Source organism: Hoplias malabaricus, chromosome 1, assembly GCF_029633855.1.
Source record: "Hoplias malabaricus isolate fHopMal1 chromosome 1, fHopMal1.hap1, whole genome shotgun sequence".
In the NCBI taxonomy this organism is placed as follows: domain Eukaryota; kingdom Metazoa; phylum Chordata; class Actinopteri; order Characiformes; family Erythrinidae; genus Hoplias; species Hoplias malabaricus.
Window position 1 is genome coordinate 15,630,262 of NC_089800.1, and position 19,719 is coordinate 15,649,980.

The following is a 19,719-nucleotide window of genomic DNA, read 5'->3' on the forward strand; positions in this document are numbered from 1 at the left end:
AATGAAATTTGAAAATAAATAAATAAATAAATAATACTAAATATATATATTCCACCCAAAAAACAATGATCAGTTTTGTTTTGTTTTTTATCAACAAACTTAACATCATTATAGGAAGTTCAGTTTATTTTTCTGTATAAGGAAAAAAGGAGATCCAACACAAAATGAGAGTACAAGGAGAGGAAAAAGAAAAAACAAGCTTAAACAATAAACTAGTATTTCATAACAACACTGTCACCATAATTGCTCAGTTTACCAAGACCATCTCAGTGAAGGTAGAGAGGCTATTAAAAACCGTTATGAATCAATGATAATAATAAAAAATATTGATGATAGTAATGAAAACAAAGTAGTAGTTAACAAGTGTAAAGTGTTAATGACAACAAATAAACAAAAGAATCAGACAAAAACAAATGACCTATCCACTTTGAACAGTGCGACACCACGTGAGCCCATTCATTCGCACTGTGCCCAGAAACTTTCAGAGCTCCACACAGAGCATATTTTTACTAAATCACTGTGATGCCTCAGAATTTAAGTGCTCCACCTTGTGTTGATCGAAAAGGCAGCTCCGCGTAAAATAAAGTCCTGGAATTGGCCTCAAAGTGTCAGCGTGGGAAAAAAGTAAATTTTTGCATTAAACAAATCTCTCCTCAAACTTTTACACTTTTTGGTTTTTATTGTTTTAAAACAACAAAAAAAAGCAAGAGGAAGAATAACTTTGGAATACCATTTTCTTATATAGATCCTTTAAAAAAAGTTACTTTTTTAGTTTTGCATTTTGTTAAAACTATTAATAATAGCATCATTATTAATAATATTCATCATAATCATCATCATCATCATAATGTACAACTTAGAATCCAAGAGGAAAAAGAAACAGTTCTCTTTAGATACTCAGTTTTTTGTTTCATGTCCTTCAAAACCAACCAAAAAAAAAAAATTAAAAACAAAAATAAAGTACCTTAAAACAAACAGTTATCTCTGAGAGGTGGAGAGGGAAGGGGGGGGGGGCACAGAGGATAACACCACTACTGGTGACAAGAAAAACAGATCACAAATTTTTCCTCCCAAAAATAAAGATAAAAAAAAATAAAAAAAAACTAGGGATGTACTGATATGGGATCTCTGGGCCTTTAGGGTATTCCACAAAGCAGGAATTCTCTGTTTAGCCACATAACTTAAGCCCAGAGTTAAGCCTGTCCAATAGGAAATGAGCTGAGAAGCATTTATTGTTTATTTTTTTGGATGTTCCTCAACTTTGGGCTTAAATTATCAAGCTGAGAAATCTTGCTTTATGGGATGCCCATAATGTGTCTGATAAATATCTATTTTCTCATTTATGAAATGTAGAAGATTAAATCCATTTGGATTAGTAAAAGAGAATTCATTTATTAATTAGTTTCCAAAGATTTTCAGCAAATTGAATAAAATGCAAGCAATAAAAATGCTCAATAGCTCTTCCAGAGTTTAACAGGTAAAACACTGAATACCGAAGTAATGACTTTAATATAATCCCGATATCACTGTGCATCCCTAATGAAAAGGATTGCTTACTGTAAATAAGCTGTAGTTATTTGTTATACACTGGGGTTTATGACACAAAAATTAGAGAACAGACGATCCTAATTTGCTGATGTTTCACAAATCCCTATCAAAAATCTTTTACAAACTGCACTAAAATGATAGAGATTCGACTTTGGCTTTGTGCACAGCGGCTAGGTCTGATCCATTTCTGTCAGGTCTCTTTAAAAAATAAAAAACGAAACAGCAAAATAGCTGGTAACACTCAAGTGTTGGCCGACTCCGACGTACAGTAAAGACATCACTAGATAAAACAACAAAATGTTTATTCAAAGCAATGTGGGAAACGTCTAAAATGCATCAGACTCTAAAAGGAACAAAGTGCTGCATGACGGCCATTTGACATCTTTAGCTTTAGTCTTGGAGCTTTCAAAAATATAAAATGCAAGATTGTCAGGATGGATCCATTTAGAAAATCTAAGGAGGCAACTGTGTCTTTAACAGCTTCCTTTGTTGTTTTCAATAGCATGGATTTCAAATCCTATTTAAAATCCTTTGCTTTCTGTAATAAAAATTACCTTAAACTTTATGCATGTTTTATGCCCATCCCTGAACTGTTCATTTATTATTTGTGTATTTTAACATATTTCATAATCCAGCTCTGCTCTAAAACTCCCAGTTATGAACCAATAATGACATCTCAAAGACACTTCTTTAAAAGTCCTTAGAATATTTGAATTACATACTTGATATTCAAAATGAAATACAGTAAAAAAAAAAAATAATAATACAATAAAATAAAAATAAATGGAAGCAAATCGAAGACTATCCCTCATCTCAAACAAAAGCGGTACCGTCGTTGATCCTGATCACTTCGGATTTGAGTTTGAATTTCTCCCAAAGTTCCCACAACATGGAGCTTGATTGAAAATGCATGAGAAGATTATCTATAATAATATAATCATAATAAGAATAAGAATAATAAACAAGCACAACAGAAAACGTGTTTTAAAAACTCAGACAGAGCGTGAAAGACATAAAAGGACCATTACCACATAAGCGTTTGCAGGTTTGTCCATTATTACCATTCATTGGATTACTTTGAGTGTGTCTGTAATTTTTTTTTTTTTAGTGAACTGATGTGGCGGCAAGAAGAAGTCATTCAACAAAGTTCTCGTTTAGAACCGAAGAATATCATCCCTGCTGTGGTGAAGGCAGCAGAAATGTTCCCAAAGAGCCCCACTCGCAGAATTTTAGCTTGAGAAGACAAGCACCTTTCTGTGTTAAAAGCTTAAAGTAGGTTCAGTAAATGCGCCAGCTTCGAGTCTGTATTTTTTTTAGCTGGTGCTGCTGGCTGGTGATGTGGAAGAAGACTGGCTGGCGACGCCAGACGAGCCGTTGTTGACTAGTGTTGCCGGCTGACCAAAGTTAGTGGTTCTCAGAGTGGCCAAATGCCGAGGAGAGAAGACGTGATCCCGAGCTGCGGCTCTCGACTCAAACTCCACGTCGCACACCTCGCATTTCCCTCGCAGAGTCTCGCGTGCCGCGGGCTGGCCCACTGCCGGCAGTGGAGATGATTCCAGAACAGTCAGCTGCACGGGCTTGGGTAAAATTGGACGATTAGCTCTGAGCGCATTGTACTGAAGGTAACTGCCTGAGCTTATGTCCACCTTCTTGGAAGGGTCAGTGCAGTTAGGAGACTGTATAACAGGGAAAAGTAGAGAAGTTATAATCAGAAACATGGTCGTATTCAAAACAACACATTTGTTTAGAGAATGCTGCATCTGCAAATCCTCCAGCATTTTGTAGGACACTTCGTCTCACACATCCGACAAGGTATTCACTCATCTGACATCCAGCAGAAAGTACTGCAGCATCCACTTAGGGACAACCAAACTGGCACACAGCTTCTATCCCCACAATAAATATATCAACAACTTATCATATAAAGTACAGACATTTCCTCAATAACTCTTGCTGACCTTTTCTGTCCATTGTATTTACTTCTGTGTATGTTTACCTGAGAACGAACACCAATATTTTAGCCAATCTCACTGTTCAGTTCCCTCTTTTTATGTTTGGAAACAATGGTTTTATTTTATCATTTTTATAGTTTTATGTTTTCCCCCCTTTGCTCTTAATTTAACTGCTTTTTTACTGTTACTTTTGACTCTGTAAAGCACTTTGAAAGGCACTTGTGTATGAAAGGTGCTCTATAAATAAACTTGCCTTGCCTCTTATTTTATTTTCAGTTCCATTATCTGAATAGTCAAATATATTTCTGTTAAAATTTTGTTCTTTAAAGCAGTGTATTTACATTATTATTCTAATATATTATCTTTATATCAGTGGCATAAAATGGTTCTATAATGATAATAATATATAATATGATGTACCATGGTTATTTTTGGGACAATACATAGACCACCAATAATGGCTATCACAGGTATGTTTTATCTAATTCACAGCTACTGAATATATGTTTAGATTTTCCGCACACGGACACTTTAATTTTACTGACTAAGGATCGACAGTTTATCAGTGATATATTCCTTCATGTATAATAATCATGCTGACTTTTTTTTAAGTCAGCACTGTTACTGTGCAAAGGTCTTAGGCAGCTAAGATCATTATTATTATTTAAAATAATTTATCTTTTCAATAAACATAAATGTATAAAAGCATAATAAAATTACATATAATTACAATAAACACAAAAACAAATATAGCAAAACTAAAAGGATTTTTTTGTTCTAAAAAGTAGTGTGTGTGTTGTGAGTGAGTGAAGAACAAAGTGTTTTTCCAGATGTTCTCCTGATCATATGGATTTGTTAAATCAACAGAACACTTGATTTAATATAATGAAGTATTTAATAACCGCTAAAACTAGGGCTTGGTTGGTAACCTCAAGTAATACTGGACTGTCACAAGGAGAGATGCAGAAAGGGTTAAACCAACCCATACACACACACACTGGAATAATGGGGTTCGGTTTTATTTTAATATTGTGGGTTTGTGTTTTGGTCAAATAAATTCTTACATTTTTAAAGTCTCATTTTCTCAGGTGTCTGAAACGTTATCACCATACTTTATATTTATGCATGAATGTTGAACCTAAAGTCCTGGAATGTCGTCATATTATCTCATTTTGTACTGTACATGGCCGTAAAGACGATAAAGATCTGCTTCACATTTTCCTCATCAGCAAAATGGAATATTATATATATATATATATATATATATATACTGTTTGCAATATTAACAAGTACTTGTTGCATATGCTATGATACATAATCTCTGTTGAGGGGCTAAGTTTGAGGAGACTGCCAGGATTGTAGTTGACACAAAATGTTGACTCACTTCATTCAAAAGTCAAAATTCATAACCTCGCCAGTAAAACAGGTTCTAAAATCTGAATTTCCTGCCAATGTGCAGTGTAGATATGTTCTTACCAGCTTCTCCTGCTGCAGTCTCCAGCGTTTCTCCTTGGCGCGAGTGTTCTGGAACCAAATCTGCACCACTTTGAGCGGCAGGCCGAGCTCTGTCCCCACTGCTTCACACTCTAAAGCATTGGGGTGAGCACAGGTCTCGTAGCAGGACTGAAGGATTGACAACTGCAGACAGTTCAGGTGTGTTCGCGGTCTTCTTGGAGTGGAGTGCTGTGTGTAACTTGCTTCTTTTTGGCTTTGACTGGATGGTGGTTGTTGTGGTGTGCTAACCGTCACTGATGGGGTTGCGACTGCTGTAGTGAGTGTAGACCGCGGGGTACTCAAACCCAACTGCTCTCGGGAGAGGGTATTAATCTTGATGTGACCCTTTTGAGTCAAGAAATTCAGCCCGTTGTGTTTCTGAGACATTGCAATGGAAGGTTTGTTTACTTGTGTAGTGGACACTTTTGGCACCATCCGGTGAACTGAACCAGTGCTGATTTTTTCTTGATCTTTATCCTTCTGCTCTGGCAGGTCTAGTTTAGTCTGTTCCTCATCCTTGTTCTTCTGGGGGGTTCGAGTTGTGATTGTAGACCCAGCGTTTAATATAGGAACAGTAATTGCAGGTGCCACAGCCTTGGGGGCGATTTTAACCATTGTAACTGCACTTACTGTTTGTCCTTTGGTTTTGAGTGCTGATGTACTGCTGGCAAAGGTTGAAGCCATCGCCTCCTTTGGCCTACTGAAAGCTTGGATGGGAATTTTCAGTGGTTCTTTCTCCTCTTTAATTTTTTCTACCTTTGGAAGAACATTTCCAGGTTGTTGCTTGGAAGTGACCCAGCCAGGACTTGTTTGGCTTGGACTAGATTTGGGGGTACTTGAGAAAATGGGCTTTGTTAGTGGCCAAGTGAACTTGATAAGAGGTTTGCCTACAGCTGCCAAGGTGCCATCACTGATAAAGCGGACCTCCCCCTTCCGCTCTCTAGCCCTCATGTTCTGAAACCAAATTTGGACCACTTTCTTTGGCAGATGCACCCACTCTGAAATTTGCTCAAATTCATGCTTTCCAGGGTTTGGGTCTTTGAAATAACATCCATAAAGCACATCTAGCTGATCAGCTTGAATGATAGTCCTGGACCTTCTCATGTCTCGTAACCGTCGTGCATTAGGTCGTTTCTGATCTCCCATTCTGTCGCCCTCTTTCTGTTTCTCTTTCTCCATTAAAGAGGTGTTCATCTTCTCTGCTGCCCTCATGAACACAGTGCTAGATTTGGCCAAGTTATTGCTGTTAAAGTTGCTGTTGCCAGAATTTGGGATTGTTATGGCAGAATCCGGCTTAACTTGAACAACAATAAGACTGCCATCTGCAGGAACACTCACTGTTGCCGGCCTTAGTCCAAGACCATCAAGCAAATGTGTCTTTTGTATTGACGACTTATTACTCGCTGAGACAGATGTTGTTGAGCTGTGGTTTTTCCCCATACTAAGGTCTAAGGCAGACTCACAGTCACTGCCATTGGATAAGAATCGTGTGGACTGTGCAAGAGAACCAATGGCAGAGAATGGAGCTTGACTTCTAGCAACAGTTGTGGGATTGGTGAAAGTTCCTACTTTGGCCCGATCTCCTTCAGAAACACCAACTCCAACAACAGAAGAAGGAACTGAGAGAACATAAGGACTGAATAACTGAGTGGAAAATGGAGCAAGAGAAAGGGAAAGGGGCAAAGGTTGCAAGATTCCAGCTGGAAGACCCTGATGGTCAACTGCAACTGAAAGAGGAGTAGGCGGGTCAGCTTGGGCTTCTAACTGAAGGTCAAGATCTGTATCCTGCCTCTCCTTCTTGCACTCTATCTCCTCCTTGTCTATCTCCCTCTTCCTCTTTTTGTTCTTTCCACCTTCATCATCATCATCCTCCTCTGCATCCGAGAGGAAGACTGTAGTGGAACGGAGGACCTTTCCTCCACCCCCTGATTTTTCAGTTGAAGTTTCTACCTGCAAAGCCTGTTTAGTGGGGCTACTTGGCTCTTCCCTCAACGAACTACTTTGACTCTCCTCATCGGTCACAATAACAGAGGTATAGAACTCTTCACCCTCTGAGTCAGAAGTCAAACAAGAGTCCCCTTGGCCTTCCCTGTGCCTTTCTGCACTGTTAGACAGGTCTATCGCATGGCTACTTGTGGCCGACGGACTCTGTGCATAGTCACTTTCGTCTATCATCAGAGCACCTTCCTCATCCTCGATACTATCGTCTCTCTCATCCTGTTCCATTGCTTCTGCATTCTGCCTATCTTTGGCATGACGGGCATCCAACAGCCATTTTCGCACCTCCTCTTCAGACAGCCCTACCTCCCTGCCCAGGGCTTCGCAGTCTTCTCTTGGCGGACTAGCTGCATCAGACTCATTTCGGGACTCGAGAAAGGCCCACAGAACCTGAGACTGAAACTCAGTTAGCGCTGGAGGCCCTGAGGACAAAAATGGCCGAGACTTTGCACTCATGTGGCCTGAGGAAGTTAAGGCAAGGTTAGTGTTTGAAGAACTAGGTTTTACACTGGGATTATGAAGAGGATGGTCAAGGTTTAGCGAAAGACTCTGACTAGATTCACTAAGACAGGATGATGGGCTACTACACTGAAGGACTTGGGCTACTGAGGCCTTATTTGCGTCGATACTTGGAGCCCCTTTTGCATTTACCTCTGCACTCTCCCCTTCAGAAATTTCATCTACGTCCTGCTCCTTATTACCAACTACCATGCCTTCCTCATCTTTATTCTCACATAAACTAGTGTTACATTCCAGCTTAGGTTCCACTTTCACTGGGCTGGCCTTTTGCAGGACTTCTTGATCACTCAGCTCCTGCTTAATCTCATGTTTCTGGTTTGCTTGTGCACCCTTCTCCTCTGCACAGTCCTTCTCCTCTGGAGTCACTTGAGAGGGTCCAAAAGTGGGCCACTGACTTTGTAAACCACTCAGACCTTGGGCTAAGAGAGCCTGCTGTGCTGCATTGAGACCGACGATGGGTACAGGTTGCTGCAGAAGTGGTTTTGGGGACTCTGGGCTTGGAGTTTGGGTTTGGAGCCCATTCAGGATAAGGGGTACAAGCATCTGAGGCTGGGGTATTATCTGAGGAGTAGTGGTTCCTTGACTGGTTCCTGTCCCAGCAGCAATGAGAGAAGGGAGGATGGAGTGTGGGAGAGTGTTTGGGCTGGAGGTTAGGAGAGTGAGGAAAGCAGAAACTGCCTGTGCTGAGGCTACTGGAGAAGAAAGCAACGAGGGAGCTAGCTGAGGCTGAACCTTATCTCCTTCTTTGGTCATCGCTGATGATGTGGTCAAGCGTGCCTGCGTGACACAGTTACTGGTTGTGGCAAAAGGTAACTGTGTGGTATTACCTGTGGTAGTAACGGTCAGGTTGGTGGCTGCCACTGCGCTTCCACTTCCAGTGTTAGCTGTGGAACTAGCGGCAGCATTCCCGGCGTTCCTGATGCGACTCTGGTGCAGCACAGACTTCAGATGACTTTCCAGGGTGATGGCATGGTTGTAGGAGACACGGCACACAGCACACTGGTATGGTTTGTTAGAGATGTATGGGCGTGAGAGAAAAGGGGCTGAAGGATCATTATCATTCCCTCCTGTCCTCATCCTCTGGATGTGGCTGGCTGAATTATAGTGGACGCTGAGTGCTGATCTAGTGTGAAAGAACTTCAGGCAGGCATAACACTTGAATGTACGGGTGTCACGTGGGGCAGGGAGTTGCCTTCTGGTGGATTTTTCAGTTTTCTCAGAGACTTCTGATGGTTTTGCCACTTGCCCAGAATTGTCAGCATCCGATTCCAAGCCACCACAGTCACTCTCATCATTTTTGGTTCCTGCCTTTTCGTCCTCCAGTTCTTTATCCTGGGAGGAAACATCTTTGTCACTTGCATCTGTATATTCCCCTTCTACCTCACCTTCATCTTCATCTTCCTTGTGGGAAGCCATTAAAGGGGAGCTGGTGTGTTCTGATAACTTCTGATGTGATATGCCATCTTTGAAAGAGGAAAAAGAGAAAATGTTAGTATGTGTAATTTTATGAGGGTATGAAAGTAAACAAAGCTTAAAATTATTGATGGAAAACTCACTGGTATCTTTCTGGGAGCTGGATTCTCCGTCTTCCTCACTGGGGCGATGAATAGGAACCACCTTAAACAAAGGAGAAGAGATTCAAGGTTTTCTGGAAAAACTTTTTTTTTTTTGGAGAAATATTTCATTCGTACATCTTCTGTAACTTCTTCATCCTGTTCAGGGTCACAATGTGTTTGGTGCGACCCAGAAACATTGGACACAAGACAGGAATACAGCCTGGACAGAGCAACAGTTCCATCACAGAGCATCACACACCTAGTCACTCACACTCTCACACCTGTGGACAGTTTTGCACAACCAATAAACCCAACCAACGTATGTTTTTGGACTATAGGAGTACTGGAGGAAACCCACACAGACACAGGGAGAACAAACCAACCTCACATCATCATTGGATATCATAACACTGTAAAATTGGGCAGCAATAATACAAGCACTGTATCATACACAGACTAAATAAAGAGTCTATTAATTAAGTAAATAATGACTGAAATATTACTCACAATGTCCAGAAGCTTATCGAGGCAAGCAGGAAGCACGCTGTGTTTTTCAGTCAAATGCGATGCCAAAGCTTCACGGTCCACATGAGGATCTTGACACAAAGGGCACAACCAAAACAATCGTCCATCACTGTCTCCGCCCATAGTCTCTCCCAGCTCCTCCTGGAAACAGAAAGGACAAATTCGCCATCAGGGTGTATTTAAATATTGTGAAATGCTTCTTTCTGCACAGCATAACCAGCAATGGTACTCTGACAACGGTGGCACGTAGCTCTGTAAACGTCTGCATCGTGCTAAGATTATAGACCATGGGGATATTCCCAGTTGAGGGCTGTCCAATAGGAATCTTCCTGACCGCTATTCCTATTGGAAGGGCTTGATTTTGGGCTTAAGTTATCTGGCTAAATTGATAAATCATGCACCACCCCCCCCCACCCACCATGTGTGATGTGATGATGAAAGCCACCATTCTCTGCTGAAATAGTTTTGAATACACAGTACGCTTGTTAACCGTGTGCTTCGGTTGACAATTTTCTGGCAAAATTGAATACAAGTTCTAAAAGTATAAAAGAAAAAAAATCATGTGAGCCAATACGGATACAAACATTTGTCAATATGCCAAACAACATATTTATATATTAAACAATGAATTAAAAATTAAATGCACTGAAATTTAAACATTTTAAACTGAAAACATTTAAAGCGTACAGAATAACATATCAAAAAATGACAAACATTTGTCCTCCACTCCTTAAATATCAGTAGACACAGGTTTTAAAAATTTGTTTGTACCTGTTCTCTAAAAAGACAACTTAATATTCAATACTAATTTCCAATTAAAGCAAGTTGAGAAATCTCAATCAAACCGTTTTTGTCCTTAGCAGCAGCAGAGGCAACCAACAACAAAGCAACCAATCTGTATCTCTCTCTCAGCACAGAAAACGAAGAGATACCTGATATCTGGTTTAGCTGGTTAACCACTTGGTTTTTGTGGTAATTAAGGGTCATGTTACTTATGAATATTACACCATGTCATTTTTTGAGTTACTTTGTTTATGTAGATCTGCAGAGGTGGGCCACAGAGAAACAGCACATTGCTAAACACCAGTTAAGGAATGTATTTACAAAAGCAAAGTTTAGTGAAGGTCACAGGTACATGGATTCTATTAGCCATTTGTGGCAGCAGTATTCATATATGGAAATGACTAGTTTACAAATTAAAACAGCATCATAAAATGTTATGAGCTGGTTAACAGCAAGATCTCAGTGTTATACAGTGTAATAACTGACTTGTCTGAAAATTTCATTTTATAAACCAGACATTAATTACATTAAGGTTTCAAAAAAATCTGGATGCGTGTGAACTGATAATTCTCATACTCATTTTCAAAAACTGTGGATGACGTATAAAAATATTGCAGTTTACGTTGTTGTGCACTTATGGGTGCAATGCACTGATCCACATTTGAAACAGCCAGGATCAAGCTACTCCTACAGCAAGACAGAGCAAACTACCTAAACATTTTAGTCTTTAACAAACATTCTGCTTTCATGTACGCCATGTATTTTTCCACTTACTGACCTGTTTTCACTGTTTCAGGATGTTACAGCATTTCATATAATGCTATGCCATTTGAAGTTAACAGATATCAACATGATTGGTTTCTGGCTCTTAGGGAAGCATTAACATTGACCATAAATTTTAAGTAAACGTAATAATTAGTGCTTCACTGCAGTAAGTAGAATTAAACCCATATAATTTAAGCTGAATGTCTACCACAGACAGTTGTTCTGCACAAAAATGACTATTCATATCCTTTAGACCAATCCTCCTGAAGCATAAAACCATACGGGACCGGTTCTGCCTTGCAGATACTTCATGACTATCTCCATTTAATTCTATTCCAGCAGAGCTGACTAACCAATGACCAACTGAAACACTGCTGCTTTAAGCTTAAATCAAACATCACATTTGACACCTCTGCAGTCAGAAAAAAACCTAATACAAGTTCTTGCCACATTATGGCATTTTACCAACACCACCCTCCTGGTGAGACAGAAATTGATGAGCATTTTCCTATCCGAGACTTTGTTTAGATTTTAAGTTGTTATTTTTGTAAACATCAGTGAAATTCCTCTTTAAAAAAACAGTCACATAAATCAGCTATTATTCAGTACTTGCTCCACAGCAACCTTTGCCAAACAGTGTGCAATAAAATTTGACATTTGCTAAAAATCCCCTTTAATCCCCAGTAAACACGAGCAAACACAATTAGCCGTAGTGCTGCACACACTAGTGCCCTTCTGTAACAGAGTGACGATTATTTCAGCTGCTACAGTTTAATAACTAGAGCTGAGGTCACATTAAAGGGACCCTATTCTACATTTGTCTTTTATTAATTTCATTGAAGGTCCATTTTTTGCTATGTATTTCAGTTTATGCAAAACTGTCTTAATACATTTTTAAATAGATTATATGACATCGCTCTATAACTACAAATTAATTCATGCGTTTTGTTTACCACTCCCTTAATACATGTATATGTAAATTTACCTTCATTCTCATTGCATATCCTGTTCTGACATACCTCATTCAACAAGCAATCCAGGCTGAAACACTATAAATTTAACATAACTGTGTTAAACTGCTGTAGACCAACACATGGACAGTGGTTTGAACCTTTTACAGCTTATAAAACTATAGAGAACACTTAGCTATTTTAAGATATAAAGAGAGGACAATTTGGATTTGAATGGCATGGGCCCTTTAAGCAACTCCAACTTGATCTGCACACCAATTTCAACAAGGACTAATTGACAGAATAGTTTTTGAAGTATTTAAAAAATGGCCAAATCAATATTAGATATTATTACTATCTCCAAATGGTAATTTTTAAGAAGGGAAAATAAAAACATTTTTCACTAAAAATAGAAGTTAATGTAATTTTGGCAAATGATAATTGAAAATGTCAAATAAATAAAAACAATAGCAATAATATATTATATTGTTATTAAATAACACCACAAACAATATCATTACTGATCTGATGCCAAAAATTAGGCCAAAACACCACATCTCCTTCAAAATGACAGACTGAAGTGCTTGAAACAAATAAAAAATAACCTAAACCATAAACAATCAATCCAAACTACTTAATGATAATCCTCATCAAGACCGTTTAAGTTTTACATATAATAATCAATAAACCACTTGACATATTTTGATTAAATAACAACTGAGATAAATTTCTGCAGTATAATGTCGCTTTAAAATAAATATAAACAAACAAACAAACTGGCCATCAGTAAAAGGAACGAACCACAAACGTGGAAATTAGCGCATAAACTGTTCATATTTGAGTTTTTAGAGGGTTTTTGAACGTAAAATATTTCAAAATATCCAATAAGGCTTAAGTTGGCGTCCAATTCGCCAGCTGCTTAATGGAATTCTCCGTTCCACCTTAAATGGTGCAGTCGTTCCATTCTATCGTCTTGGGAGCTGGAATGGAACTTGTGCACCATTTAAGGTGGAGCCAAGAATTCCAATAAGCAGCTGGCGAATAGGCTGCGAGTCCACGCCAATTAGCTTTTGCTGCTACTGGACTCCCAAATAAAAGTACTAACAACTAATTAGAAAAGTCCAACACGTCCTTAAAATCCTTATACTCGACATAAATCATATAAATCATATTAACCCAGCATCCTGAGACCGCTATAAGAGTTTATAACTGTGTTAATTAACGCACAGGCTCATTAGCACGATTGGTGTGGAGCTAACACCCCCAATTAGCACGATTATCACCAAATAGGACGTTTTTAAACAAACTATTCCTGCGTGGATGAGGTTTTTGATCGATTCTGGCTTTATTCTTAGCGATGTTAGTCGAATTCGAGCCCTTTTAAATCACCATTTCGACGTTTGGTTCTTTGGTGATTAGTTTATAAGCTTCAAAATACTAAACAAATTGGCTAGCTCACTAATTACGTCGCCAAGCTCAATTTAACTTATAAAATAAAGCTGGAAAACGGGCCCATGATAGGACGGAAAGCCGACCCGTGACTTTCACATTCACATCGACCTGAGAAACATCACTAATTGAAATTTCATCCAAAAAGCCACGGGCTAAATTAGAGACACTCTACCGTGGACGACACCTCTCAGCCGGGCAGACGCTCACGGACCTCCCGCTGTCTGCTCCGGCATTGACACTGCGGCCTACACCCAGGCTGGGCTATTTTAATTAATGCATTTCTTTCTCCAAACAACAAACAGCAAACAGCTCTTTAATCGGCTTTTTAACTCGATTAACAATGACCATGCATCGTCTCTCAATGCCCAATACCATCATTAACACCTAATAATAGTGTCCTTTGATGTGATCACACTAATTACAGAGAAAATGTACAAGTTTTTAGGGGAATTTGGGATCCAACTAAAATGCACCCTTCACAAAGCTCAACAACTGCACGAATCAAATCAACCAGGCGCCCTTCTTTCCCATTTTTACACACCGTTAAGTCTACAACACGATATGGATCTGCGCTGGCTACACGCGCATATTAATTGAGTGATTAATTAATTAATTAAGAGCACAGCAATTAAGCAACACGTTTACCTGCATAGTGGGACTCGGAGCAGCACGCTGCCTCTCCCTCTTTAAAACTGAAAAGTTTTCTCTCTCCACCTCTCTCCCCCACCTCTCTCTCTCTCTCTCTCTCTCTCACTCTCTCTCTCTCACTCACTCACTCTCCCCCCACCTCTCTCTCTCTCTCTCTCTCCCTCGCTCTCTCTAGTAAACACACAACAGCTCCCCCGAAGCTCACACACACATTCACAAAAACCAGAGAAACCACAAGCAGTCAGTTTAATAATAATAATAATAATAATAATAATAATAATAATAATAGAATTTATACAGCGCGTAAAAGTCGCAGTCACATTTATTCAGTAATTTCAGTTTATGTCATTCCATTTCAGCCACGTTATGGGCTTTAATAAGCACTGCAGACCCCTGTCGGTTTACAGTCTGCAGTTTAATGCTGATAGGAGAGATTGGTGTGTTAAATAGGTGTAAACCGGTTTTTATTTAGTTTAAAAATGTCTTCAAATAAATCTATCAAATAAATGCAACTAATAATATATATAATAAGATGTTAATAATTAATATATTACATTATATGTCTTATATATTATATAACCTATACTATTACATATTCTAAAAAAACCCCAGAAAGGTATCTCCATATTTATTACACACCACATTCAACACACTATGGCCAATCTTTTCTAAAATTGGGGAAAATATGAAAAAGAACAAACCTAAATAATGTACACTTATTGTTTGAAAATACATTATCCTAATACATTGGAACAATTACATGTTTTTTTTTTTGTTGTTGTTAAGAGTTTTAAAACATACTAAAATAAAAAAATATATACAAATAAATAAATAGAAAATAAAAAATTGTGTCAGCATTTAATAATTTATTTAATTCATTATTTAATTAATCATCTTATTCAACATCACTATCATGTAAAAAAAAACTGTTGAAACTGGACATGAAGCAAAACCTTGTAGAAAATATAAATATATAAATATAAATAAATAAAAAATAAATACATAGAAGATTTCTGCGAAATGCTGCGCATCATGACGTGCAGAAATGTAGCAGGGCGGTGCTGAATCTGCCTGCGCAAAAAGTGCGCAGCCTATGATTATCCTGCTCCTACGGACAATTAAAGTCCTTTGAATTCTGCAGAAATTTACATTGTTTACTTCATTATTGCAGTAAGAATCTCCGCTCACTTCCGCTACACCTCAGCAATTCTTCACTCAGAAACAGGTAGGAGGGAATGTATATACACCGATTAGCCAAAACATTAAAGCCGTCCCGTTGTTCCTACATTCACTGTTCATTTTCCCATCTCCACTCACCACACATTACACTCTGTAGTTCTACAATTATAGACTGTAGTCATCTGTTGCTCTGCATACTTTGTTAGCCCCCTTTCCCCCTGTTCTTCAATGGTCAGGACCCCCACAGGGCAGGTATGATTTGAATGGTTGATTATTCTCACAGCAGTGTCTGCTGGAGTTTTGCAAACCCCTCAGTGTCACTGCTGGAATGAGAATAGTCCACCAACCAAAACCTCCAGTCAACAATGTCCTCTGGGTCAGTGTCCTTTGTCCACTGATGGAGCACTAGAGGGAGAACAACACAAACTGGGCAGTGACAGATGAGCTACCCTCTCTGACTTTCCATCTACAAGATGGACCAACGAGGGAAGAGTGTCTAACAGAGTGGACACAGGGTTTAAATCTCCAGCAGCACTGCTGTTTCTGATCCACTCGTATTAGAGCAGCACACTACCACCGTATCAGTATCACAGCAGCGCTGAAAATGATCCACCAACCAAATCATACCTGTTCTGTGGGGGTCCTGTGGTTGTCTTGACCATTGAAGAACACGGGGGAAAGGGGGGTAGGTAACAAAGTATGCAGAACAACAGTTTGACTACAGAGTGACTGTTGTGGTCAGTGGAGCTGAGAGAATGGACAGTGAGTGTAGGGGGTGACTGTAAAGTTATGACTGACTGGTGTATATAGTGTTTATCTAGGTGTAATGTGAAATCTGTTTTGTATTTGGTTTATCCAATCGCAGGATGTCTGTGGAGGTGGAGAGGAAGTTTGCGTGTGAGACAGATATTCAGGAGAAATTGAAGGATATTGGAGGTGCGTTTAATTCATGATACATTTTTACGGCTTTAAATATGCACAGATTTTTCTCCAGTAATGTTGAATGGAACCAGGCGTATTTACATCTCCAACACACACTCAACATTAGTCTGACAACAATGGTCAGACACCAGCCGTGTGTCCCCCACCGTCTACTGTCCTCGCTTTCTGTGAGGAGCTTTTAGAGGAGGATGTCTGGTTCCATTCACCTCCACCGTCCACTGTCCCCCACCGCCTACTGTCCTCACTTTCTGTTAGGGGTTTTTAGAGGAGGGCGTCTGGTTCCATTCACCTCCACTGTCCACTGTCCCCCACCGTCTACTGTCCTCGCTTTCTGTGAGGGGCTTTTAGAGGAGGACGTCTAGTTCCATTCATCACCACTCTTCTGTTTTTGCAGGATTCTCTAGAACACTGCATTTCTCACCAACCTACATTCACTGATATATTTACATAAAATGATCTTAACAGACTGTAACTCTGAGGTAAAACTCTGTTGTCTGTGTCTCCCCCAGCTGTGTGTATAGGTCAATACAGGTTTACGGACCAGTACTACGACTCGGCAGATTTCAACCTGACTCTTGAAGATTTCTGGCTGAGGAAGCGAGAGGGATCCTGGGAGCTAAAATGTCCAGCAAAGTCGAGAGCGAATCTGGAGAATAAAGCAGACAAGCTGTGTACGAACTACAGAGAAGTGACAGATCTTGCTCAGATTAAAGCCGAAGTGATGAAGGTTATGAAGAACAGTACTGAAGCTGCTGAATCCTCATCAAAATCTTCACAGAGGGAGCAGACTCCAGACGAGAGGTGGCTGAAAGACCTGGAGCTGGTTTGTTTTGCAGAGTTCACCACTCTGAGATGCTCGTACACTTTGGAGAGCGCTGGAGCGGCTGGAAAACTGCGAGTGGATCTGGATCAGGCGGATTTCGGATACTGTGTTGGAGAGATAGAAGTTTTAATTTCAGAAGGAGATGACATGCAGTCGGCTCAGCAGAGAATTCAGAAAACGGCGGAGAAGTTAGGCAAGTGTTTGACTGCACAATCTGGTCAGTTAAAAGAGTAGTCAGTCATTTTCTCCAGTGATAATTCTTCACATTATGTAACAGCTGAGACACTGAGATTCTGTATTAAACCCATTTTAAATATGGCTGCACCCATGAGGTAGACCCACTCTGTGGAGCATGAACTGGTTCATTCAGAGAAGACAATGCAGTTTGAGTTGTATAAACATTGTTTCCTATTTGGTGGTAAAAATGACTGACTGCCCCTTAAAAGCCTTTATAGGGATTCTGTCCTCTCAGGGACGTCCTTGTTTAGGTTCTACTTCTAAAAGACCAGGCTCCTGTCTCTCAGAACAGGGACAGACCTGTAAACTGAAGTTTAACAAACCTCTTTGAAATTACTGATCAAATATGACAAATACTTTAAAGTTTTTGCTCAAATAACACAGAGCTCTAATCTCTTATTAGTGGAAGGACAGGGCCTCTGGTGCAAAGCACTGAATAGCACCCCCTTGTGGACTATATTTGGTTGACGCTACCTGAGTGTGTATGTGTGTGTCTGTGAGCGTGTGATGATTGAGTGAGTGTATATATGTGATTGTGCATGAGTATATGTGTAAGTGTGTATGGTTATATGTTAGTTAGTGAGTTAGTGTGTGTGTGTTTGTGTGTGTGTGTATGTTAGTGAGTACGTTTGTGAGTGAGTGTGGGTTTGTGCTTGCAAATTAGTGAGCGAGTCACAAGCATTAATTAATTAATTACCTATCATTAGGTCATTAAGATATTATTACAATAAACAATAAAATTGATAAAGTCACACTGTATTTTCATAAATTAAATATTATTGAATCTTGAAATGCTGCCATTTTAAATATGGTGTTATATCTATATGCCTTTCTATTTTGTGTATTTATTCTCTCTCTCTCTCTCTCTCTCTCTCTCTCTCTCTCTCTCTCTCTCTCTCTCTCTCTCTCTCTCTCAAGGTCTTGGTGATGAGAAGAAAATTCAGGGGAAAATGGACGTGTATCTCCAGAGATATCGTCCAGAGCACTACTCCAAACTTATTGATGCTCATATCTTATGAAAGACAAAACATATTTTTGTAATTATCAGAGAAATAATTGTCAGCTGTGACTCAGTAATATGTCCATATCAGATCTACCTTCTCTTTCATGTCTTCCATCCTTAGTCCGTCTCTAATCCTCCTTCTTGTTTGTGATGTGATAGTTTTTGTGATGGTGTTTAGTGTTGGTGCTGCTGTGTGATGGGGTCAACACCCAATCAGCATTTAGCAGAAGCTCTTATCCAGCAACTTACATCTAACAGTACTACAGAGAAAGGCTGTTGTGTTAGGATTCTTGCACGAGGACTCTTAGTGGTGTAACCTGGTGTGCTAACCCAGGCAGGGAAATAAAACCTGGTCCGCTGCAGTGAAGTCAGTGGTGTTACGCCCTATGCTACACCCACCACCAGCTTTCAGGAGTAGTGTGATAAATATAAAACCATCATCAAACTCCTGTTTTCCAGAAAATGAATGCCATACACTTACACATGTTCAAAAGGCTCACCCAGGGCCTTCAGACTACAACACAGAGCTCATGTATATTTTTACAGCTCTGGCATGTCTATTACACTGTAATAAACGTTATCAAAAATGTGAAGACATACTGTCTTATCTTAACACTCCTCTGCGGAGTCAGGAAAGCTGCTCCTTTCAGCTCGGTTCAACAAACTCTTCAAATTCCAGCCGGATGAGGCTCCAGCCTGCTGCGTTTGTGAAAGCGTGCACCTGGGCCACTGTCCTGTAGTTTTCTCCCTGCTGCATCACAAACTCATCACCTTCTGAAGTGGTTATTAATGAGCTCATTAGTTGTATCAGGTGTGTTGAGAGCAAAGAAGTCTCTACATTTTGCAGAGCAGCAGCCCACCTGGACCAGGACTGAGGATCACTGGAGGTCGAGAAGAGAGCAATGTGGGAGGGTCAGCTGAATTATCAGTACATAAAGATGCAAATTAGAAAGCTCATCATTGGCTATAGTCAATTAGTGCCATCTGTGATGTCACAGGCAATATACAAAAATGTAGATTTAATTTTCTGTGGTGGGACTTTGATCAACGAGAGATAGGACTGATGTTTTGTAGCTGGGTCCAAATTTCAAATTTCATAACTACACAATTTCATTTTATAGCAGAACCTGAAAAGGACAGCAAAAATTTGTTATAATAATAAATAATTTATTTGTTAAATGTTTTGATTTAACACTTTTAATTCAATTAATTATTTTACCCATTATTGTATTTGGCTGATGTATATTATTTACCTTTTGTTTTGTTGTCGTTTTTTTAGTCTCAATATTTTCATTCTGTTTATTTCTATGTTATTTGGCCTGATTATATAATCATTTTAATTTCT

General features: G+C 39.4%; 2 protein-coding genes across 3 annotated transcripts; one reads left to right on the forward strand and one right to left on the reverse strand.

Annotated features, from left to right (window-relative positions):
• Positions 1-123: 123 nt before the first annotated feature.
• On the reverse strand, positions 124-14,324 carry zfhx2 (zinc finger homeobox 2). 2 transcript variants are annotated; one of them, XM_066665434.1, is made up of 5 exons: positions 14,188-14,324; positions 9,575-9,733; positions 9,068-9,128; positions 4,977-8,974; positions 124-3,224 (listed from the first exon to the last, which is right to left on the reverse strand). In XM_066665434.1, the coding sequence occupies exons 1-5, from the start codon at positions 14,191-14,193 to the stop codon at positions 2,862-2,864; spliced, it is 4,587 nt and encodes a 1,528-aa protein (XP_066521531.1). In that variant the 5' UTR covers positions 14,194-14,324; the 3' UTR covers positions 124-2,861. The 2 variants fall into 2 exon arrangements, with proteins under 2 accessions (XP_066521531.1, XP_066522381.1); XM_066666284.1 differs by lacking the exon at positions 14,188-14,324 and adding an exon at positions 13,715-13,817.
• Positions 14,325-15,279: 955 nt separating this feature from the next.
• Positions 15,280-19,472, forward strand: thtpa (thiamine triphosphatase). Its single transcript, XM_066681990.1, has 4 exons — positions 15,280-15,415; positions 16,235-16,305; positions 16,821-17,327; positions 18,290-19,472. The coding sequence occupies exons 2-4, from the start codon at positions 16,236-16,238 to the stop codon at positions 18,388-18,390; spliced, it is 678 nt and encodes a 225-aa protein (XP_066538087.1). The 5' UTR covers positions 15,280-15,415; position 16,235; the 3' UTR covers positions 18,391-19,472.
• Positions 19,473-19,719: the final 247 nt, after the last annotated feature.